General features: G+C 45.3%; 1 protein-coding gene across 1 annotated transcript in view; it reads right to left on the bottom strand.

Annotated features, from left to right (window-relative positions):
- LDLRAD3 (low density lipoprotein receptor class A domain containing 3) overlaps positions 1-19,083 on the bottom strand; it is a 256,545-nt gene extending 237,462 nt beyond the window's left edge. The window contains exon 1 of the mRNA XM_059929647.1: positions 19,008-19,083. Coding sequence (XP_059785630.1) covers positions 19,008-19,053 — 46 coding nt within the window. The 5' untranslated portion in view covers positions 19,054-19,083. The remainder of the gene's footprint in view (positions 1-19,007) is intronic.
- Between the last annotated feature and the right edge of the window lie 450 nt (positions 19,084-19,533).

Genomic DNA, 19,533 nt, shown 5'->3' with positions numbered 1-19,533 from the left:
GAGACTCCAACAAAACTATAATCTTTGTGAGTCCCCAGATATACCATATACCTTCCCACCTCTGGGACTCTGCCCCACCAGCCTGAAATTCCAGCCTCACTCCCACCCTTTCCTCCAAGCTCATGTCAGGGACCTCCTTCACAATCCCTGTGTATCCATCGCAGCCGGAAGAAGTGTGGTCCTCCTCTGAACTCGGGCAGCATCTGGTCTGTGCCACTCTCCTGACTGCATCGCTCTCCACATGACCACACATGCCTTATTCAGACCTACGTGCACATCTTCCCTCTTGTGCTAAAACTCAATTACTTAAAGTCAGGGGAAGCTCTGTACATCCATCAGTACCTGCCACAGTGCCTTACAAGTAAGTGAACAATAATTGTTCTAAGAAGCCAGTGATATCATCCCCAATAGATCATTTTAAAATAGAGAAGCAGATGTAGCGTCATGACTTCCTATGTCCGATGCTGAATTTCTTCCTAGAACCAAAGCTAGCAATATTTATATGTATATAAACACACACATCTATATACAGGGCTGTGTGTATATATATGTATACACACACACACACACACACACACAAATATGTTCATCCCAAAATCCCAGGCAATGCAAAAGGACAGTAATTAAAATTCTAATCCGATGGGATTGAAATCCATTGTCTCTGGGGCCCAGCACTTCCTCCACCCCACAATTCTGATTAACTGTCAGTACACGACTCTACTTTGCCCTCCCATTAACATTTACAACTTTGCACTCTGACTTCAGTGTTGTTTTGATTATGTCTTCCTTTGGTTTAGTCTTTACCACATTATTTCCCTCCCTTCATTCAAGGCACCCTTTCCATGTGGCACTGTTATTTATTTATTCTACAAAGCTAGCCATTTACCCTCTGTTTTGTTCCTCATCCCCCTGGGTTTCTGGATCCACTAAATGGCCTTTGTATGGTGCTTTATGTATGCAAAGAACTCAAGTCCAGAGAGAGTTCAATTTCATTCCATTCTGCTCTCCTCCTCCGTCTCTCAAATAAATGAAAATTATTTAAACAGACAAGGGAACAGTCCGTGTGTCTTCCTCTAAATGTACTTAGAGGAAGGGCATTTCTATTTCAAAATCTTTGAGGCTCTTTTGTTCACCGTAGGAACTCATTTAAAAGGAGGTGCTCCAGAGAACCCAGGAAGCTTAATGAACCTCCCAGAAGCAAGCTGTTCGTTCCCTTGAAGTCAGAGCAGAACCAACATATGGAAAATTATCATCAGTCACTTAGTCTGCATGATGGCCCCATAGGGTGTATTCACCCTCTTCGATTGAAAAGTGGAAGAAAGGATTCTGTAGAGGCAAAGACTGAGACGAGCCATTTGAACTTGCAGCAGACCTACAATATATCCAGGATTCTCAGGACTCTCCTTCCAGAGTCTAACTTAGTACTGACCCTTCAATATGTCCTAGGTCATGAAGAAGAGTACCCTCTAGAGCTTGCAGACAAGCTCAAGTGCGAACTTCAAATACTTGGGTATTTCAGAGCCACCAGACAAACAAACAAACAAAAAGCTGTTTGAATGTTTCAGAAAGGCCAACAAGGCAAGGGGAAAACATCTCAGGGAGAGAAAAAATGGGAAGAATAAATTTTTCAAAGTCAGTGTGAAAATGAGTCAGAAAAACCTAATTTCAGGTTCATGGTTGATGACCAGAAATTTCAGGACTGAAAATGCCAGGTGGACCAAGAGTCCTCATCTCTGTTTTAAGACCACCACCAGGATCACAGTCGTCCCTGGTTGAAAATTATTTCCAGTACTCAATAGGCTTAACATAGCCTGCGGTACAAACTGAAGTTCATACGTAAGTGGAAGCTCATACATTCATTCAACAACCGTTCACTGAGCACCCACTTCAGTACCAGCACTGGGCTGGGCACTGGGAGTTCAGACATAAACGACGCCCCCAGCCCTCAAACCCAGCCGCAGAGCATGGATTAGTAAGCAGGTGGTGCTGCTGCTGAAGTGCCAGGCACCGGGCTTAAGTACCTTGCATCCATGATCTCGTCCACTCCCCCCAAGAATGCTATGAGGCTGGTGTTACCTCCCTTTTACAGGGAAAGAGCCCACTGAGGCACAGAGAGGTTCTGTAACTGGCCTAAGGTCACACAGCCAGGATCTGAACCCAGACCATTTGATTCAAGAGCCTGCCTCTCTTCTGAGCCATCACTCCCCCACACCACCATCAGAAGTGGAGTCCAGAAAGTGGCTCCCCAGTGCCCTGCTGGTTTTCTCACCATGGAGCACCCTTAGTCCAGTGATCTCAGCAGCCCTTACAGGGTAAAACACCTACCAAGACAGAGGAGCCCAGAACCGCCTTCGAGACGCTTAGCCATAGGTGCCCCCAGAATCCACGTCGAAAGCAGACATTCAACCCTTCAGCAGAATTAGACCTGATGACCCAGCCCCAAGGCCTGGAGTTCTGGACCTGGAAATTCTTGCCACGCCAACACAGGAGCAACCATCTCTTACCTGCACCGGTGCCGAAAGTCCGCCCGGTTCTCCATCTATATCCAACTGGGGGACCAGGAGTGGGGGGACGAGGCGGGGAGGTCTGGCCACAGCCTACTGCACTCCCCTCACTGGTAATCAAGGGAAAGGACATTGAAACCACAGCAAGTTACCACTTTGTGCCCCTGGGAAAACTAATTAAGAACTCAAGTCCAAATATTGGAAGAAATGTGGGGAAGCAGGTGCTCTCATAAACCACTAATGGGAATATAAATAGATAGGACCATTTCAGAGGGTAAGCTGGCATTATCTAGACAAGCAGAGAATGTGCAAACCCACTGATCCAGAATTCTACTTCGAGAATATTTTGATGTCCTGCTCTGTGCACAAGGATTTTCACTGCAGTGTAGCTAGTCATGGTCACAACCTAAATGTCTTACTAAGAGATGAGTGAACAAACTTCAGCATATTCATACAATGGGATACCTATAGCAGTTAAAAAAAAACACATCTACATGTGGCAACAGGGATGGACCTCAAAATTACAAGAATAAATGAAAAAAGTAAGTTGCAAAAGTACACACAGAATGATAGCACTTATGTACACTTTAAAATACTATGCATTGGAGAGAGACACACACAAATGTGGGAAAAGATTAAAACAGAGACAGAAAGGCTATATGCCAACTTGAGGATAGTAGTGGCCTCTGGGCAGAAGAGAAGGTAATGAGATGAGGGACAGTCTTCGAGAGTACCTGTAATATTTTTTTCTTTAAGAAATCTGAATTTATATGGAAAATGTTAAAAATCTGATAGATCTGTGTGACAGGTACACTAGTATTTGTTATATTATTCTTGGTTCTTTTATGATGTTTGAGAGATTCCAGAATTTAAAGTAATTAAAAAGTATGTATTTTGAAACACCCAGGCTACTCTCATAATCGTTGAGGTTTAAGAACCACTCAAGGGCTTCCCTGGTGGCGCAGTGGTTAGGAATCCACCTGCCAATTCAGGAGACACGGGTTCGAGCCCTGGTTCAGGAAGATCCCACATGCTGCAGAGCAGCTAGGCCCGTGCGCCACAACTACTGAGCCTGGGCTCTACAGCCCGCGTACCTAGAGCCAGTGCTCCAAGACGAGAGAGGCCACCGCAATGAGAGGCCCGCGCACAGACATGAAGAGTAGCCCCCGCTCACCGCAACTAAAAAGAAAGCCCACGCACAGCAATGAAGACCCAACGCAGCCAAAAATAAATTAATAAAAAAGAACCACTCGGGCTTCCCTGGTGGCGCAGTGGTTGAGAATCTGCCTGCCAATGCAGGCGACACGGGTTCAAGCCCTGGCCTGGGAAGATCCCACATGCCACGGAGCAACTGGGCCCGTGAGCCACAATTACTGAGCCTGCGCGTCTGGAGCCTGTGCTCCGCAACAAGAGAGGCCGCGATAGTGAGAGGCCCGCGCACCACGATGAAGAGTGGTCCCCGCTTGCCACAACTAGAGAAAACCCTCGCACAGAAACGAAGACCCAACACAGCCATAAATAAATAAATAAATAAAATTTTAAAAAATACGTTTAAAAAAAAAAAAGAACCACTCAAGTATAGGGAAAGAGCATAAATAAATTAGAATACCACGTGTGAAGTTTAACATGAACAAAAGCAAAGTAGTGGCAGCCATTAAGAAGTGAGATTATGGAATATTATTCAGCCATAAAAAAAGAAGGATATCCTGCCATTTGAAATACATGAATGGACCTTGAGGGTATTATGCTAAGTGAAATATATCAGACAGAGAAAGACAAATACTGTATGATCTCACCTATATGTGGAATCTTTAAAAAACCCAAACTCATAGAAAAGAACAGACTGGCGTTTGCCAGAGGCAGGGGCTGGGATGGGGGGGGCGGATAGAGAAACGGTGACAGTGGTCAAAAGGTACAAACTTCCAGTTTTATTCTTAATAAGCCCTGGGGATGTAATGTACAGCATGGTGACTATAGTTAACAATACTGTATTATATATTTGAAAGTTGCTAAAGGTGTACATCTTAAACGTTCTCACCACATGAAAAAAAAATTGTAACTATGTAAAGCGATGGGTGTTAACTTACTGTGCTAATCATTTCGCAATGTAGACATATATCAATTTTTTGTTAAAAGAAGTGAGATTCATTCTGGGTTGGGAATTGAATATGGGAGGAAAGCTTTCTAGACAAGGAAATTCACTAGTAGAGCTGTGAAAGGTGTATAGGAAGCTTTCTCTGAAAAACTGCACAAACACAGGCATAGCTTAAATCAATAGTAAGACCAGACAGCAAGCAAGGGTACACACTATAGACATTAAGGCTGCATTTAGCTGTGGGAGAAGGAACGAGCTAGGAAACCCTTCTCAGTCAAGCTGGCCAGAGCCATTTGCTAAAAATCCAGCAAGAAATAGGGATCACTTGGGCACCAACACCATCTGCCAAGGAAGTTAGGGCAAGGGTCATCTGTATCAGTTCAGCCCACTGGCAAGGCAGGGAGGGTGTTCCTGAAGAGGCCTGGGTGCCTGGAGGCCTGATGCTGCTGGGAAGGGCGGGGATGCAGGGTCCACCACTGCAGAGCCCTCTCCCAAGTATCCACTGGGATCTGCAAACCAGACTAAAGCGGAGCGCACAAACGAATTGCGAGTTTTCTTATTATTGATTACTAATGTAGTCTGGTTTCAGCCTTTTTTCTCCCCATAGGTAACATTTCCCACCCATCTGAATGGGGGAGGGCCATAGGGGCTTACTCTCCATGCAGCCCTTGTAGATCATTGTTGTAAAATGTGTGGGAGTGTTAATTTATGGGAAGGGGTGGATTGAAGTGTTTGGCAGACAGGAAGGTCCAAAGCTAAACAACAGGCCTTAGAACAAAAAGCAACAGTAATGCCAGTGACCAGGTCAGGCACCCAGGGGTCCTGAGAAGATCTGCAGAATTCAACAGTTGACTTACAGCAAATCGCTAGCTTTTGGTGACTGAAGGCAATCAGGGCTAGGTTTGATGGAATTTAGAAAAATGAAGAAATGCTATCTTGTGCCCCAAGTACCAAGGGGAAACTTATAACACACACATACTACAAATCTGAATCATTCTGTTTCTTAAGAATTTTCTTTCCATGTAAGAATTATTCTTCGGGAGCAGTGCCATCCAATAGAACTTTCTGCGATGACAGAAATTTTCTACCTCTGAGCTGCCCAATAAGGTAGCCACTAGCCACGTGGGGCTAATGAGCACTTGAAATATACCTAGTGTGACAGAAGAATTTGATTTTTTATTTTATTTAATCTTAACTAATTTACCTTTAAGTAGCCACATGTGGCAAGTGGAGGTCATATTGGAGAGCATCCTTCTACTGTCTGCATAGTATTCTAGCATATTGATGTGATAACTCACCCTTTCTAGGAAGCATTAGCTTCCAGCCTTTCACCATTAAAAGCAATGCTGGCACACACATCCTCATAGCTGAATCTTTGTACACATCCCTTCAGGATAAAGTCCTAGAAGTGGAATTGTGGAGTCAATGGGTAATTACGTTTCTAGGCTTTTCCTACATAGCAAGACCACCCACTTACAGTAGCATAGATGTGAGCAGAATTTTACCAATCACTAGCTGTTTTCACATACACGATTCTCAAAGGATCCTCAACGACTACCAGGTAAAATCAGACGGGGCAGGGAATAGCAGCCCGTATGTATAGACAAGGAAACAAGCTGTGAAAGAGCATGCCGCTGACTTGGTTGGCTTAGAGGATTTTTACAGCCGACATCAAAGAATACACCCAGCCATTCTGGGATGTTAGACCATTTGTTCTCCCACATCAGCTTAAGGAGGGAAAATACCAATGCTACATTCACAAGTGAAGAGAGCAGGATATGAAATTATATTCTCCGTATGATCAAAGCGACATAAAAATCAAAGAAAATAAAGCAACGTGTTAACAGTCTTTAGATCGTAGAACTGTAAGTTATGTTTTTCTAAATTTTTGTCCAAATTTTTACAATAAACCGGAATAATTATTTAAATAACATTTAGTTACATGTTACTAAATGTTAAATAACATTTAGTTATATTAGTGAGCAATAATAAAAGCTAAGAGCCTCACATGCATTATCTCACTTACAATATTTCTACATGGGAGGGACCATTATTATCCCTATTTACAGATGAAGACACAGTGGGTTGCAGAAGGCTGAAGAAACCCGGCCAAAGCTGAGGCAGTGAGCTGGGATTTGAACCTCGGCTGGCTCCCTCAAAAGCCTGTATTCTTAGCTACGAGTTCATCTCAAACTTAACGTGAGCCGGAGTCACCAGAGGATCTTGGTTAAATGCAGATTCTGATTCAGGTGATGCTTGATGCTGTTGGCCTGGAGACCACATTTTGAGTAGCAAAGCTCTACACCATAATCCCATGACAAGACTACCTTCTTAAAGGAGCAAAGACACTACACTCAACCAGGAAAATGTTTTCTAATAATTTAAATAATATCAATGCTTACTAAGATATAAAAGCAAAAATAGATTTTTCTTCTCAATCACTTTTGCAGTCTCCTTTTCTATCCATATGGCAGGGCTTAAACTGCTCTTGTAAATTCCCACCCACAGACGCTGGTGTCAGACTAAGCCCAACTCGAAGCTTTATCAACCTTCTCGTCTCATTAGCAGGGAGGATTTTATCCCCAAAGCTTCCGTTAGCAAACACTTCCACAAACCCATGGAGCAGGTGTGTAGAGGAAAGGCCCCAGGGGTGTCGTGAGGAAGCAGCCGGTCTCACCCACCACCCCTGACGGCAGATTCTCGTTGCCGAGTCACCAGCACATTTTCGATTTGGTGTTCCCTATTCCCACGGACCTTTTCTTTGAAACATTAAAATTAGGTACTCTCTAAATATTTTAACCTTCCAAAATTTGGCAAGCACTTGCTAATCTTATCCTCAAGAACCTTCAACACCCTTTAATTATGTTCCTAATTCTTCATGTCTTTTTACATGGCATTATCAGATACTTGTTTAATGAAACTTTTGCCATTTGCAGTAACCCTGTTTATCTACTTAATGCTTAATGCTATGCAATTACTAATCTGATACCACGAAAATAGCCCTTGCACATAGAATTTTATTTCCTTAACTTTTCACTCTATATCTTTTGGATTTTACTATGTCTCTTACAATGAATAGATGGGTAATTTTTTTTCCGCAAGAGTTAGTGACATTTTGTTGTACACTTAGTCTTATAATTGATGTATTTCTATTACCCTCCACTTCCCTCTAAGATTATATTGATTGATGCACTTCCTTCCTTGAATCATTTGTGTGGTTTCAGTAGCAAACTTTTATTTCCTTTTAAATTAGACCGGAAGATAACCTGAATTTTCTTATTGTTTAATGTTATCAACACTGATATTTTATAAGACAGAACTGCTTTCACTTTTTCCTCGCAGTAACTTCTCATATTCCTTAAGTAAACTGTGTAAGCTCCCCTCAAATGGAATTAAGGTGCCCAGCAGTTTTCATTCACCTGTCAGAAACCCCTGTTTATACGCCACATGCTAGACTCCCAATTGTCTAATTTACCACCTGATTTTACAATTGCTATAATCCATTTCCCTCTCAAAGGCCTCTTTTTGTCTTTTTTTTTTTTAAGCCACAGGTGTCTCTGGTAAAGATCTCTGCAGGTCTTTGAAGCCAAATGAGACTGTTTTAAAATCTAGAGAAGAAACAATGTGTCACCAAAGGGCAACATCTAAATTTCATTCTTCCCTCAACTGCTTCTGTTCTTCAAAGTCACAGTCACTTATCTTTTGTGATCACCTCCATGCCTTCCAGGTAACTTACAGGAAACCCTATTGTGTGACAGACACTAAGCCAAGCCCTGACTCAGGTGCTGGACTGTAAAACAAATAAGATGGACTTCAAAGAACACGACAGACCCCATCACAACTCATGGAACTTGAATCACACAAGAATGGGAGAGTTCTGGGGCTTCCCTGGTGGCGCAGTGGTTGAGAATCTGCCTGCCAATGCAGGGGACACGGGTTCGACCCCTGGTCTGGGAAGATCCCACATGCCGCGGAGCAACTAGGCCCGTGAGCCACAACTACTGAGCCTGCGCATCTGGAGCCTGTGCTCCGCAACAAGAGAGGCCGCGACAGTGAGAGACCCGCGCACCGCGATGAAGAGTGGCCCCCGCTCGCCGCAACTGGAGAAAGCCCTCGCACAGAAACGAAGACCCAACACAGACAAAAATAAATAAATAAAAATAAATAATTTTTAAAAAAAAGAATGGGAGAGTTCTTTCTTCAGTTCAAGATTATTGCTGAGTTACATTTTACGGGTACTTTCAAAAGATCCTGAGATTGCCCCCTCAATGCTGGACAGTGTTCCTTTCCCTGAACATACAGTCCAATTCCTGATCCACTTCAATTCCTCTGGTATGTGTCTTATTCAACAACGGAGCATCCTTATTATATTTTTGATATCTGTTAGCTTTTCTTGGATTGTCATTATCATCTCCTTGGGCAACATAAATGAACTTTGGGCATGCTAAATCTTTCCCTACTGCATCACTGCTGTCCTTCATAGGTTCCACAGATGTTTATCGTTTCTCTGTAACATTTACAAGGTTAATGCGATCTTTAATTAATACAGAATATTCCTGATGCGAGTCATTCTTTCCAACTTTATCTCTGTTATCTCTGTAATTAGCAACCATTCTTTCCAGTCCTGCTACGCCAGGCCCCAGCCAGCTAGGCTCCGTCCTATCGTACCTTTTAATCAAACTTTTATAAAGTCTGCTTTTGAAACCTCCATTCAGTTCTGTTCTGGTTTCTCTTAGCATCAACAGTTTTTTACAGCTTTGGATTTTTTTTTCTGATGAAACACCCTATGCTGCTAATCACTCTTTCATCGTCCCCAAACTCCCCCATCTTATTTTTATAATAAAAAAACAAGTTAAATTTAGCACTTTCCAAACCAATTGAGAGGCTTTTTTTCAACTGACTGTGGAGCTACAAGTGTGAGGAGGGCTCACTTCTCAGCCATGTCCAATTAGTTTAATGACTCTTGGAGAACACTGCCCTGATTCAAGGCAAAAGCTGAAGGAAAATGTTCCAGCAAGGCCATCAAAGACAGCGTACTTGTGATATCCCTAGAGCTAACCTCACTGGGCCTTATAATAACGAGAAGGGATTTTTAATGCAATAAAGTTACACACCATTTATGTTTCCATTTCTCTCTGCCAACAGACACACGAGTGTCCCACATGGAACGCTGGCATCTTGGGTCCGCACGTCTTCTAAATCAAGTTATTCATACAGGCCATGTCCCTCCAGCACCCAGTTCCTGAAGGCCTGTTCCAGCGTCAGCTAACTGGCTGCCCTCCCTCTTTGCTGCGGCCTCCCTCCAGGCCAGAGACAACCCTGTCTTTAGACAGCACTATGTTGCCTGTCAAAAATCACAGTTGGACTTGAGCACCTGCAAATTCACCCAAATTACAGTCTCCTGGTATCACAAATGACTCATTAAAAAGAGAAACAGTTTTCAGGAGAGAACTTGGGAGTGAGGGTTTGGAATTCTGGGGCTCATTCTGGCTCGCCTGTAGTTATTAACGCTTTTCAGACCTGCAGCGTTACTTCCACACAAGACTGGACCTGCTGCCCACGAGAGCCCCTTGGTTTGAGGTAACAAGATGGGGCAAATTCTTGCCAGCTACGACTTCTTTCTGGTACAGTACATTCACATTTCACCTTCCACAATAAATAACATCAATGACTAGTTCAGAAAAAGCTCTCTCATATGTGAACTATACAAGCTTAAGCTCAGAGTGAGAAAGTAAGAAAAAACTTAGATTTTTTTTTTTAATATGAGGCATTATAATCAGCACTATATTTCTGCCTTAAAAATCTATTTCTAGACTTTATAAACAGCAGGCCCTTCTTTTTGGCACCCAGCACTATTTGAGGGCAGTACTGACCAAAAAGAAATTGCTTTTGGTTGGTATTCCAACAAAATATTTCCCTCAAAGGGGGGGGGGGGGAAAATTCTCCATCATGAATATATTCAAAGGCAAGTCTCATGGTGCTGAAATAATTTGTTTATTGTTGTTATTGTTTCTTTTAATAAAGGAAGCCTCTACAAAGGCTCATTTAAATGCCTATAACAACAAGTCCTCCATAGGGGGGAACAGCAAAATGTCAGTTTCAATCTGCCAAGGACAGGCCACTTGAATAAAATCAACTTGAAATATGCCCCGACCAATGGCTCTCCAATAGATCATTCTATCCAACATAATAAGCATGGACTCAATACTGACACCACTACCCAGTGATGGAATTCCCTAGCACAAGCTAGGGAGTACACCTCCTTCTTCCAACACACGTGAACTTGAGTGTCTACTCAGTGCCAAAGCAGTAGAGCCAGTGGTCAAGAGCACAGGTTTAAGTTGTGCAGATCTACATGCCAATTCTGAAACCACCTCTTACTGGCTGCTGGGTTGGGAAAATTCCTTAGCCTTCTAGTTTCCCCATCTCTAAAATGGCAGAGCATACCACCTACCTAAATGAACTGCTGTGAAAATGAAATAAGATTCATCAGCATAGGAGGCATGAAAAAAATTATGGTATTGACATATACCAGATGTTTTTAAAGCTGTTTTTAAAAGAATGGGTAGTTATATAAGAACTAAAAGAAAGATGGCCAAGAAGACACATACCTTTGGTATTGGAACATCTCCAATACCAAATCAGGATGTGCCTAATTCATCTTTAATACTGTAACATCTCTGAAATCAAGATATGCCCAACAGCCAACAGCATCTTATGAGAGCACAGGATAAGCAGAAGCTGTGATCTATTGGTCACTGGCAGTGCCTGGGTGAACCTGGTCACAGCCGCTGATGTGATTCATCACTTCCGTCCAGTTCTGTGCATTGTTGGTAATGCAGAGGTTGAATTTACCTGCTATTCAGAATGTCTTGTAAAAGATGACACTAAAATTCTGCATTGAAATGAAAAATTATTGTGTATACAAAAAGGCAAGGAAACCGTGTAAATTTGAAAATAGGGAAACAAATATCTGTCATTGGAGAAAGACTAAAATTCCATATTTTCTTGCAAAGCATGAGCCAAACACCTTAAAGGAAGGTGCATGAAGATATCCAGAAACAGCTGAAACCATACCACATTTTGTTTCTGAGACAGAGGCAAAAGGAGTGTGCCATTCACGAACTGAGAAAGTGAACTGCAAGTGAAGTTGAGTGAAAAGGCCAAATGCTTTGGAATAACTGGAAGGTCTAAACAACAAGAGGCAGTTGTGTGACCAACTCAGAACTCAAAGTAGAACTGACAAAATTCAGTCTTTAAGTAAAAAAAGCAAGTCAAAAAACTACAAATATAGACAAGTATGAGCTCATTAAACTCTATGGGCACACAAGGACTAAACTGATATATACCAGACAGTTAATAGTAATTTTAAAAAGAGGAAAGAAAGGTAAACAGAATGAAGAGAGATTTTAATGTTTTATTTTAATGACTTCTATTGTGCTTGAAATTTTTATAGTGAGCATATATTCGATGCATTATTTTTGTAATGTTTTTAATTCAGGAAGATTACAACAAAATGATTCATGTACAGTCTTGGCACCCTGCCAGGCAGAGTAACCCTCCAGTGAGTGGTAGCCATTACTACACTCCTAGACCCCGCAAAAGAAATAAGAAATATGACATATACATTTAACATATGATCCTAGCCCTTAAGAAGTTTACAAGCTAGTAGGATTAGAGACTAAAAGAGGTAAGATATATATATATAAACACATGTATATATACATACACCAAGATGTGTGTGTGTGTATATATATACATATACCAAGATATGTATATTATACATATATACACATATTTATCATATACAGCATATGTAGTATGTACATATATGTGTCTGTAGGTAGTATGATAAGATAAAGAAGGTTGTTGCCTAAAGCCACAGAAGAAATGTCTCATTAGAATCTCATAAGCCTAGAGCTAAAAGAGCCTTAGAACACCAACAGATGTACCCCAACATTTTATCTGGATAGCTAAAGCTAAAGAAGCAAGCTAGGACATGTGTCATCACCTCTGAAACCTGATCAAGAATGACCCATCCAACTTGGAGAGCATTATACTCAGTGAAAGAAGTCAGACAGAGAAAGATAGGTACTATATGATATCACTTGTATGTGGAATCTAAAAAATACAACAAACTAGTGAATATAACATAAACGAAGCAGAGTCACAGATGTAGAGAACAAACTAGTGGTTACCAGTAGAGTGGCAATATAGGGGTTGGGGAATGGGAGATACAAACACTACTGGGTGTAAGATAGGCTCAAGGATGTATTGTACAACACAGGGAATATTGCCAATATTTTGTAATAACTTTAAATGAAAAGTAACCTTTAAAAATTATATAAAAATAAAAAATTTTTTAAAAGAATGACCCATCCATTAAATATTCCCAGTGACCGGATATCCACATTTGCCAAGGCCTTGTGACATCCACGCAGCTTCGTTCCGATGAATGTTGTGCATCCATCAGTATATCTCACATTTAGAAACACCTCCGAAACCCCGCTTTCGGGAGAAGTGTCTCTGCCCTTCCCAGATCACGACAGAGGTAAACAACCCCATTTCCTTCACTGGATCATTTAATTCTTCAAGGGCCAAGAACAAGTTCTACACAGCTCTGCCCCCCTACAGCACAGAGCTGGTACCGCACTAGTGAACAGCCAAATAAAGGGTCAAGAAGAGTTTTCGAGTTACCCAGAGACAAAAGGGAAAACAAGGGTCGCCCGCTCGGGAAGCTAGGGCTCTTCCCTGGAGAAGCCTTTTGGAAGAGGGCGTGATTGAGGCCTGTGTGCCTGAGGGAAGATAACGAGCACTTCTCCCCTTCAAACCCAGCGCCCCTCTATTGGTACATCCTTTCTTCCCACGAATTCACACACAAAAGAAGGCAGCAGCAGACAATGCACATCGCTGGTCTGAAGAGAGGAGGAAGCAAAAAACTCAAGGAAGACTGGCTACCGAACAAAGGAGAAGGACAAAGAAGGACAGCTGCGAGGCAAAGTGTCTTAAAGGAATGCAAGAGTTACAAAGTGACGCAGAGTGTAACTTTCCAAAGACTGCAGAGAAGAAAGCAGAAGATGAGAATTTCTCCAAAACCAACTGGCCGCTAGTACAGAGGATCCCCCCCACTCCCGCCCACCTGCAGAAGGAACTCAAGTTATAAAAGCTTTTGATGGGAGGGGGGAGGGAATCACGGGGAGGGAATGGGAACTGAGAGGAACAATGACTGCTCTGTAGGGCAGAGGCAGGGGGACTTCCAGAGTAAGATTTCAACACGCAACTCCCAAGGCAAACTTTCAGACAGCTTCTCCTCCAGCTCCCTGCGCTAGTGAACCTCCCAAGCTTAACAGTTTATTCAGGGAACCGAGTGGCTTCTGGTGTCACCCGCCACCTGCCTTTTACCTGCTTTCTCAGCCTGTCACTCCCAAGGGAACCAATTCTACAATCTCCAACGTTACCCGCTTTCAGGATGGCACAAGAGGGAAACGGGAGGGAAAGGTCAGTGCTGAGGGTGTTTCTACATAAAAATGTATTTTCACACTGAACTTGTGGGGTTGCAGAAACAGAAAGCAGAAACCTGATGACTAAGACACCCTCGGGAGGAGGATGCCGTCCTGAACCACTGCATCTATAAGACACTCTCAGGATGAGCTGCCAGAATGCTCAAGATGTATGGCAAGGGGGCACTCACACCAGACCAGGGGTTCTCAACTGGGGTGCTCAAGTGGGGGTGATTTTTCCCCCCAGGGGGCATTTCATAACAGCTGGAGACGTTGTTGGTTGTAACAACCGGGGGAGGCTGCTACCGGCAACAAGGACCAGGACATATCCTACCATGCACAAGACAGCCTCCATGACAAAGAACTCTCCGGCCCCAATGTCAACAGCACTGAGGCGGGGACACTTCCCTAGACTAACCCCATCCCTGCAGCCATCTCCAGAAACCCTAACAATCCTACCTGAAATAAACATTTGCCATCCCTCTGACTGGGCAGTTACCGTGTCACAAAAGTCCACGTATCCTGTAAGCAAGAGTAAACATCAAGCAGATGTGACACGCAAATGCTGCATCCTCAGATGTTCTCCCAGAAAACATTTTTAAGGGCGCTCCTCAGGACCCAAGAGAGTAGATTGTTTCACAACAATTACAATGAAAGAAAGACACACACACACACACATACACACACAGCAGCTGTCATCTTAAAAATCTCCCCAATTGTCAGGTAGAGGCAGAGGCAAAAATAGCTGCACAGTTAGGATGGCCCATGCGATTCCAAAATATTCCAGAGAGAGAAAGAAAGAGGGGAAGAGAACAAACAAGACAACTCCACAGCCAAAAACAGATTTGCCCCCAGGGCTATCTCATAGCTAAAAACAGTTCAATCACTCTGAGTCATCCATGGTGTATAGCATCTTTTATTTTTTAATTGTAAAATACGATAAACATATAAGAAAGGGGAAATGTAAATATTGAGCCTAATGAATGAAAACAAACCCCCACGTAACTACAACTCAGGTCAAGAAATGGAACCGTGTCCAGTGGTAACTCCCTGCCAGGCATGCCTCTCCCAGGCACAGAGCAAAAATACGGGTGCTATTTTGAAAGTTCCATTTTTACTCAAGGACTGGGAGTTATTTCATTTTATTTTTATTTATTTATCTATTTTTGGCTGCGTTGGGTCTTCGTTGCTGTGCACGGGCTTCCTCTGGTTGCGGCGATCAGGGGCTACTCTTCATTGCGGTGCGTGGGCTTCTCACTGTGGTGGCTTCCCTTGTTGCGGAGCACAGGCTCTAGGCGCGTGGGCTTCAGTAGTTGTGGCACGCGGGCTCAGTAGTTGTGGCTTGCGGGCTCTAGGGCGCAGGCTCAGTAGTTGTGGCGCACGGGCTTAGTTGCTCCGCGGCATGTGGGATCTTCCCGGACTAGGGCTCGAACCCATGTCCCCGGCATTGGCAAGCAGATGCTCAACCACTGCGCCACCAGGGAAGTCGCTGGGATTTATTTTTATGTATTTACCACAAATACCAACTGCTGTGACTGCAAAGTGAACAGATTTAGGAAGGGGGGCTGTTTATGGAAACAAGCTCACGGATTGTTAATTCACGAAAGCACATAGGGGGAAAAGCATGGAAGGATGCCTAGAGACAGGGGGGGAGAGCCCAGATTGTGGGCCAAGAGAAACCTGAGTTAGAATCTGGCACCCTGGACACAGATGACCTCTCAGGAGCCACAAAATGACTTCTCGTCCCATGATATTATCGGAAAAATTCAATGGGATCATGTGTTTCAATGGCGAGCAAAGCACCTCATACACAGGAGACAGTCCACAAATACTGGGTTCCCTTTCCTCTCCTTGCCCATGAAAAGAGGCAAGGTTGAAAAGGCCATGACTTTCATAGATTATGTGATTAGAAACCGTCCTAATCCCCAAGTTCTCTAAACTGTTTCACAAAAGTGATGATATAAGCCCACTTTCAAGCTACCCAGGTGACTTTGACAACGAGGCATCTAAACCAGTCTTGGAGGCCCAGAATGTACCGTCCTCCCTCCCCTACTGGCTCATATCCCTGTCTCTCCCTCACTTATCACAAGGTGAAAGGCCTAAGTGGGCTGTCAGGAAAAAACATCTCACACCCCAGTAGGGAGCCTTCATCCATCTCTTTGAAGACGAAAAGCAACAAGGTGTGTTTATTTGTACTTGGTGCACACGGCCTCATCCACCAGCCTGGGCTGCACGAAGCGACTCACTTCGTTAAAAATAATAATAATAAAACCCACCCGCTCACACCACTAAGCAGATCTCTCCAGGAGAAAAGGTCAACACCCACACCCCTGAGTATACATGGGGGAAATCAAGCCTTTTCATAGATAATGTCAGGGAGTCCCTAAAAGGTCAGCCAGGAAGGAGGTGAGCCATCTGACCCCCTCAGGGCCTGGCCACCATTAGACACGCCACACCATCCACGCACTTAAACCCACCGAGCCCACCACAGGAAGGAAAGCTGGGTATCAGATGGGCTGAGCCTTTCTCACAGGCTACAGTAAAAAATAATAGCGGTCAAAATCGATGCTTCACTTCCCTAACACAAACAATAAAAACAAAGGAAGAAAAATACATACACAAACACATGAAGGCCTCTGAGAAGGTTCCTGAAAAACAAAGGCCTCCAGATTGCTCTAGAAATGTCAGTGGCCTTTCAGACCTACAAAGACCCGGAACTCAGACTAGGGCTCCACTCTGACCCCAGGTTTCTTTACAGACTATCAAAAGAAGACAGAAGTCAAAAGCACCAGCTTTTATAATCTCTCTTGTTCTATCAACTTCCCCGAAGAGGATCAAGGTGTAGGATATGGGACAGAAGGGCAGGGTCCCTGGCCCACTATGAACCCCAAACTGAACCACCACGCAGGCTTCAGGAAAACTGACCAGCCCTGTTTCTGGTTAACACTTCAGGTCAAAGTGGAATCCCTGCTAGAAAGATGATGCTTAATGTAACAGGAAAGAATGCACACACCCCAACCTGCCTAGAAGTTTCTAAACCAACAACTAACTGTAAAGGTGAGTCAAAACCACACAAGTTCAATGACCACAGATGACAGAAAACTACCACCTGGGACAGCTAGGCATTCTGTGACCCCACCCCCCTCCATTTTTCCCTCCCCATTATGACTATTTTATTTATTTTAGCCCTATTTTATACGTACACACACAAATTAAGTAACCCGTGCTGACCAGAGAAAGACAAAATTAACTTTACAGTTATTTTTACAGAGTTGGAGACTCAACCAAAGCAACCCAGTACTAACTGGGAGAGGCAATAAATAACACTTTCTACTGGGCCTCAAGCAGCTCTCTGAGGACAAACACAAGACCCGGCTTCCAGACTGTCCTGCTTGGGTGTTATCAGGGGACACACCAGGGCAATGCAAATTGAGAGCATGAACCTAGGCAGGTCTTTGTGTCTGAGATGTCCTGGAAATCTGCCTGTTTCAACAGCCTCCAAATAATCATTCACCCCTACCCGTGAGTGCCAGTGCCCCCTTGGAACTCTCTCCCTGTGGTGGCCCAATAGTTCAGGAGAAACAAGGCACTCTGACCCAGACCTGGTTAAAAATCCACAGCAGCCACCAGCATTCCACCCTCACTGGAAGCCACAGCAAACCCACAGACATCTAAACGGGAGTCTCCAGGAGTGGGGATGATGTCATAAGTCTGAGAGTGGGGGAAGGCTACCCAGTGGATTCTGAGAATGGCCAGGACCAGGGACTTCAAGGAAGGAGGAGGATTTCTCTTTCCAAGTGCACACCTGGCAGGGAGGGGGAAGTTCAGAATTAAGTGAGTCTCCACTTCCCCAACAAACACACCACCAAAGACACCTCCACAGCAAGTAGCTAGAAGCACCTGGGAGAATCAGGCATTAATTAGACACGTGGATGGCACCGACGTCAGACAAGCCAGCTTCTGCTGAAGAAAGTTCACTGGGCCCTGTCACCTACTTTTCTGGGCCAGAAATCAGCTGCCCAGAAATAAACATCAAGGGGCCAAGGGCGTGGCGACCCTAGGAGGGGCAGCTGACAGCTGTGGCCGGCGGGCAGGGGCAGGGGAAGGGCTCCAGGCTGGAATTCGGAGCGCGCCCACATCAGCAGAAAAGTTCCCTGGAATAGCATGCTGCTCCTGGGGACCTCAGGATGCACACGCTACGGCGATGCCAGGTTCAAAGGGCCGGCAGATGAAGCCCGGATCCTCTCCCAGGGCATCTCGCCATTGTAGGTCGAGTGGGGGTAATCAGATGATTTAAATAAATGTCCTGCTCCCAGTATCAGTGGGAAAGATTAATAATTCCTAGGTCCGGCCCTGCTTCATCTCTCTTTGCCCAAACCAAACACAGTCCCAGGCAGGAATGGAAGGAAACGGCGATTACCGCTCGCCCTGCGGTCCAGGTAGGCAACTGAGGCACGGGGGTGCACACAAGAGAACCCAAAGAGGCGCTGGGGAGGCGAGCACAGCACGGAGCACCCCGCGTCTGGGATGATGGGATCAGGGAAGCGTTCTCTCCCCTCCCCTCCCTTCCTCCTTTCCCCTACACAACACACACACATGCACACGCACGAACTCTCCAGCTACGCCCAATCAGGGCAGCTGCCGGGCTCCCCAGAGCCGGACTGCACACAAAGCCCCGCCCGTGCACACACAACGCAGCACAAGCCGGCGCGCACGCCCACACAATAGGACGGCGCGCACCCCGCCGCGGCCCCTCGCCGGGGTCCCGGCCAGCCCGGCGCCGGGGTCCGCCCTCCGTGCACACCCGCGCCGGGAGACGCAGCCCGGGCAAGAGGAGGGGGCAGCATAGCAGCCCGGCCGCCGCGTCCCGCGCCCCGAAGAAAGTTCGCCGGACGCCCCCCGACTCACCCGCGGCGCTGCTCAGCAGCAGGCACACCGACCCCAGCAGCCACATGGCGCGGCCGCGGCTCCCGCTGCCCGGCGCAGTCGCTGGCCCCGCGGCCTCGGCGCTGACCCCGCCCCTCGCCGCGCCGGCCCCGCCCCCCGCGGTCCCTCCTCCCGCCCGCCCCGCCCTCCTCGGCCAGGCCGGCCGCGGCCCCGCTCCGCGAAGTTTTGCGAGCGTCCCGGTTGCGCGCCGAGCCCGCGTCCTGCCTAGAGTGTCCAGGCTCGGAAAGGCCGCGGAGGAGGCCGCGGAGGGTCCGGCCCTGGCGGCCTCTCGCCGCCAACCCCCTCTGGCTGCGAAGATCTAGTCATAGGCCGGGCTCTGTTCTTGCCTTCTCTTTCTCTTTTTCCTCCCTCTTTTGCTCCTCCATCCTCTGAGGATGCCGCGCTCACCATCTCCTCCTCAGTCCCAAACTTGGATTCTTTACGGAACTACAAAATGAGTTTACTCCAGGGAGGGAAAGAAAAAGTTGGAAAAAAGGGCCAAATATTT

The sequence above is a fragment of the Balaenoptera ricei genome, chromosome 8 (assembly GCF_028023285.1).
Source record: "Balaenoptera ricei isolate mBalRic1 chromosome 8, mBalRic1.hap2, whole genome shotgun sequence".
In the NCBI taxonomy this organism is placed as follows: domain Eukaryota; kingdom Metazoa; phylum Chordata; class Mammalia; order Artiodactyla; family Balaenopteridae; genus Balaenoptera; species Balaenoptera ricei.
Note: the sequence above shows the minus strand (reverse complement) of the source record. Positions and strands in the feature narration are given on the sequence as shown.